Below are 5,512 nucleotides of genomic sequence, written 5' to 3'. Positions count from 1 at the left end.
TTTTTAATTCAGCATTAAAATGCCAGTCCTCGCCAACCAGCTTGATGATGGTGACTGGCATCTCCCTCTACCGCATGATAATACATTGAAAACACATCAGGCGCTGTCAGCATACGCTACGCCTTATACAGTATTTCCCTGCAGCAGACTCATTCACGAGATACGCGCAGCTCGGCGTAAGATGGTGATTGCATTATATTGTTGGGCGCTCTTGATGTAAAATGTGTCCAAACTATATAAGGCCCCCAGCAATCACTGTGGTGGGTGTGGCTCGTTGACAAGATTTGCATAATCGCAGCACCTCCATCCTTACCTTGCAGTCAGGTGTCCGTACTAGAGAATCACCTGTTGTCTCGGGTGCCCCAGTGGCCTCCCCCTAATTTGTGAGGCTCATGGACATTTGGAGAGATGGCAACTATGGTTGTCAGCAACTACATAAGTGTCTTGAGACACAAAAGGGGTCATGAAAATGTTAAAGCTGGAGAGACGTTAATTTACTCCCGTGCACCCCAACGCCTTCCTTAACACCTGCTTTACATCTTTGTTCCTCAGGCTGTAAATAATGGGGTTAAACATGGGGGTCAGAACAGAGTAAAATACAGCCACCACTTTGACGTCTTTGTCCATGGCATGAGTGGATAATGGCCAGATGTAGCAGATGGTCCCGCTAGTGAAGTACAGAGTCACCACTGTGAAATGAGAGGAGCAGGTGGAGAAAGTCTTAAAGCGTCCTCGGCTGGAGCTAATCTTTGCAATCGCAGCGATGATCCAGCCATAGCTTACCACAATCACAGCCAATGGCGCCACCCCAGTGATGACTGCGACTATGAAAGACATGACCTCCCCAACTTGTTTGCCAGAACAAGCCAACTTGAAGAGCGGAGTGACATCACAGAAGAAATGGTCCACTCTGTTGGGACCACAGAAATGAAGATGGGAGATGGAAAAAACTTGGACAATGGAGTTCCCAAGACCACACGCTAAGCAAGCTAAGACCAGTCTGAATCTGACCGCTCTACTAATAATAAGTGTATAGTTGAGTGGGAAGCAGATAGCCACGTATCTATCATAGGCCATCGCTGCCAGAAGGTAGCACTCGACCACCACAAAGGACTGGAAAAACAAGAGTTGAGTGACACATTCGAAGTAGAGGCTGGACTTCTGACCAGTGAAGAGGATGGACAGGAGCTTGGGGATTGTTATAGTGGAAAGTATGATGTCATTGATGGAAAGGTTAGCTAAGAAGAAGTACATTGGTGTTTGCAGTCGCTGGTCTGAGAAAATCAGAGCTAGAATCATTATGTTACCAATCACAGTGATCAGGTAGATGCAGAGGAAGACGAGGAAGAGGAGAAACTGAGGTTCTTCAGATTCAGATAATCCAACAACCAGGAATACGAACACAGAGGACTTGTTTTCCTGATTTGCGTTTGCCATTGGATCACTGTTGGACTGAAAGACAGAACAAAATTGTTAAAATATAACATCTTCCTCTCAAATATTTTATTTAGCACAATTTAATTAAAAAAATTAACGTTATTAAAGTTCTGTGTTTTATTATTTAAAGAAACCTTGGGTGTGGTATGGAGCAGGAGGGATACTCGGTAATAGGAAATAGAAGGATGTATTTCTGGGTCTAGAGTGCCGAAGGGTGAGACTCAACTTTTCATTTACAAAATTGTTTGAACTTTTTTATTGTATGTAGTATATTAATACTTTAGTACTCTTATTTTTGATCATTCGCCAAGTCGCTTGATAGTGTGGCCGGTGCTGCTGGGTTCCCCTCTTTCTCACTGACCCCTGCTCACCGCCACCTGACGCATATTGGTCATGCCTACCAGTCCGTCCCAGGAGTTGGAGCCATTGAAGGGGGAGGAGGCTTCCACTGAAGACCATCCACAATTGTTACAGAAATGTGTCCTGTGGAAGTGACAACCCTGCTCAGACTTGCCTCACTGTTCCTGGGTGCATGTTATTCATAGTTCCTGAGTGGCAGTATGATGACAAGGTTTTATCAACAATGTTAATTTATTCACTGACTGGTGATGTTTTCTGCATTTTTTGTATTGCTTGTTAGAGTTGTTAGTAAATCTATGGAGGTTTAGCAAATATGACCCAGTGCAAGGCAGCGCAGTGCAGGATGAGGGAATAATTAATTAACATTAATTAATGTCATGTATTCTTTGACTTGGTATAAAATAAAACCTCCTTACAAAATATATTTAATAGAATTTAAAAAAAATAATTTTAAATACATTTTGTGTGTTGACCAACGTGTCTGTATAATTGTATAGCCGAATATATACGTCAATTGAAGTTTTTGATTTTTTGTAAGGTGGGTGGAAGGTCTTAAGAAATTATTTAAACTAAACATTTTAATGTCATGGTATTTTTCATGCTGGTGGACGTTATAATCGCTCAGCGGACGTTACAATCACTTCCTCGTGGTCTGACTAGACTGGTGCTACGCGGATTGTGATGAGAGAGTCACAGCTTAATATATATAAAATGAGTGCAGTGGACTCTAGAGAAAATCCTCCGACATTAGAATTCCGGAGCTCATTATTTGCTAACATTTACTTTATAACACGCCAGGATATTCCGCTTTACATAAAAATGGAAACCGCATTTATCAACGCATCTGACAATGATCTGATCATTTTTTGGACAAATCATAACTGGGTCCTTTAGAATCTTGCACCCTATTTGCTAATTTACCTAATATGGCTGCAGCTTTTGCAGCCTGTGGAACGCACAATTAGGGCAGCTAATACATAAATGACTTCACCTTAAACCTTAGTATAACCTATCTAAAACAAAAACATGAGATTACAATGTGGCATTCAAAACTGGTGAGCTTTATTTATAAAACGTACAGTGGTGGAAGAAAGAACAGCCAGCTATTTAGCGACCACTTGACAGGAGCGAATCACACCACAACCACCAAAGGCCAACTATCCCTTTAAGCAAATGGGAGGTACCGTAACCCCCCACCAATATACTATCGAGGCCCTTTCAGGTGACAGGTGCCTCTGACCCTTAAAAAAGCAAAATGCTCCCCAACAAACAGCCAATTACACACCAGCATGTCCAAATAGGAATCCAGAAAGCATATTAAGGAGCGACGCACACCTCCACTCAAGGCCAAGACAAGCCTAGCCACAGACACATATGTGTGCGTTCTAGACCTCTTAATGACATCCCCACATTTCAGACTATGCTAATAGAGACAGGCAAGGATAGAGGATGAAGCCACCACACCATCAGCCCACAGCTGCACAAATAGTCTCAAAGACACAAATCACTACGTAACGCAACTTCAAATACGTCCCTGACATAAACCACTCGTGGGACACACAATTCAGCCGCAGACTAACGAAGCCCAGGCGACACATGATTCCAACCCTTACCCCCTGAACCCAAGCCCCCAAATATTTCTACATTAATAAGCAAACTAAACAAAGAGAGGAGTGTGGTAGGGAAAAGGGGATAAGGAATAAAGGGCCTGATTCAGAGACGGACGCTCTGAAAGAGCGCTCGCTCTGAATCAGGGCGTTTTTTGTTTTTTTTCTGTGCGGCCTCACCCACAGCTATTGTGAGCGGCCAGGATGATGTTCGTGATGGTCAAGACCATCACGACATTCGGGGCTTGCGACGAGACCCTTGTGGTAGGGTCTCGTGGTCGCAAGCCCCAGAGGCGGAAGCTCTCCCACTGACATCACTGCTGATGTCTTGGGAACGCCACCGTTTGTGAAGTCACCCCCCCCCCACGCCTAGAAAGCGGGAGAGCTGTCGATCGACAGCCGCCCCTTTTGTAGTGAGCCACGGAGCGAGAGAATTTCTCTCTCACTACGGGGCTTGCACACGCATAGTGCGGCTGTTGCGCATGCGCAGAGCCCACCATCGACCCGCTTGCGAGCGCTCAAGTGCTTGCAAGCGGGTCTGAATCAGGCCCTAAGTGACCCAATTATTGCACTGAGCAATTACAACCCATAGGCATGCGCAGTTGTGCGAACATCGCTCGGAGCGAACGAGCGGCCGCTTACGAGCGGCTCTGAATCAGGCCCCAGGTTTGCAAACACTTAATTACACAGCACATGCATTGGATACCTTAGACTCTACCACCATGCTGAAAGGTCCCAGGAAAAGGAAACTGAACACACTTACCAGGTTATGCAGGTAGCACATTGGCTGTGCAGGCCACAGTTTTTCAGTGGTGTTCAAACCTGAACGCATTGTCTTATTATGAGGTCATACAGATATTCCAGCTCAACCGTACCAACTTACTCCATCTGTATGACCTCACCAAAACGTTCCTAGCCCCTGAGACAACATGCTCACACTCTGTCTCACACCTGCATAAGCTGCTGGGTGTGTTGCACTTTCTGGCAACTGGTATCTTTCAGTTCGTCAATGGTTCTTTCACCCAGGTCCTGGCAGCATTCAGGCCTCTGTTAACACCCTTATCTGCTTCCCTAGCCAGGAGTCACAGTGGCATGCGGTCAGGCTGGCTTTTTATCACATCGCAGGTATGCTTAATGTCCTCGGTGCGATATACTGCACACACATTGGTCTGAGATCACCTAGGACAAGGGGATATATTTACCTCTATAGACACCATGCCCATGTAAAAAAAGCAGGTGGTTAGTGATTCAAACATGAGGGTTGTGGTGGGCTAAGCTGGCTCATGTCACGAGGCCTGTATCCACAGTCAGTCATCCCTCCAGGAGAAATCTGAGGCCGGACAAATGCCCGAGGTATGGCTGCTCTCTAAGTTCAAATTATACTGGTCCATTATTGCCAATCTATATTTCTATATGTTATTTGTTAAAGCATTTTTAATGTTTTAAATTATCTTTCAGATAATTCTGGCTATGCCTGTAACTCCTGGCGCCTGTCTCCCTTATAACTCTAGATTCTCCTGCTGAGCATGAGTATAATGATGCACATAAGACCAACTGAATCAGCGATAGAAGATACTTTTGGGCTATTAAAATCTTGGCTTCTCTTTTGACAAATCTAGTGGTATTTTGCTGTATTCACCTTCTAATATATCAGACATTGGGTCTCATTCAGACCCGGTCGCAAGCGCCGATGCGCTCGCAACCGGGTCGATGGTCCCCACAGAGCATGTGCACGACGGAGTCGGCTCCACCGTGCGCATGCGCGAAACCCGACCAGCGACGGGCGCTCCATCGCTAGGCGTCTCGTAGCAGACGGGGCGAACTGTCGATGTTGAGTGACAGCTCGCCCCGTTTGCTGGGCGGGCCGGGGGCGTGCCCGGCCAAATGGAGGCATTCCAGTCGGAACGCTTGCCGTTTGGGGGTGGCCCCACTGACATCATTGATGATGTCAGTGGGGAACTTCCTGCTCAAACAGAGCAGGAAGTTCCCTGGGGCTTACGAGAGCCCAGACCCAACCTTAGGGTCTGGTCGTAAGCCCCGATGGTCGCGATGGTAATGACCATCGCGACCATCACCCTAGTCGGTCGCTAGAGCTGTGGATGGTAGCC

General features: G+C 46.1%; 1 protein-coding gene across 1 annotated transcript; it reads right to left on the bottom strand.

Moving 5' to 3' along the window:
- Window positions 1-489: 489 nt before the first annotated feature.
- LOC148542312 (olfactory receptor 5A2-like) lies at window positions 490-1,437 on the bottom strand. Its single transcript, XM_088469069.1, has one exon. It carries the CDS (start codon window positions 1,435-1,437, stop codon window positions 490-492), a length of 948 nt encoding a protein of 315 aa, XP_088325195.1.
- Window positions 1,438-5,512: the final 4,075 nt, after the last annotated feature.

The sequence above is a fragment of the Taudactylus pleione genome, unplaced genomic scaffold (assembly GCF_031769625.1).
Source record: "Taudactylus pleione unplaced genomic scaffold, aTauple2 ptg000013l, whole genome shotgun sequence".
Lineage (NCBI taxonomy): Eukaryota > Metazoa > Chordata > Amphibia > Anura > Myobatrachidae > Taudactylus > Taudactylus pleione.
Note: the sequence above shows the minus strand (reverse complement) of the source record. Positions and strands in the feature narration are given on the sequence as shown.

Excerpts from the sequence above, each read along its gene's own strand:
- LOC148542312 (XM_088469069.1), bottom strand. The coding sequence starts at position 1,437 with ATGGCAAACGCAAATCAGGAAAACAAGTCCTCTGTGTTCGTATTCCTG.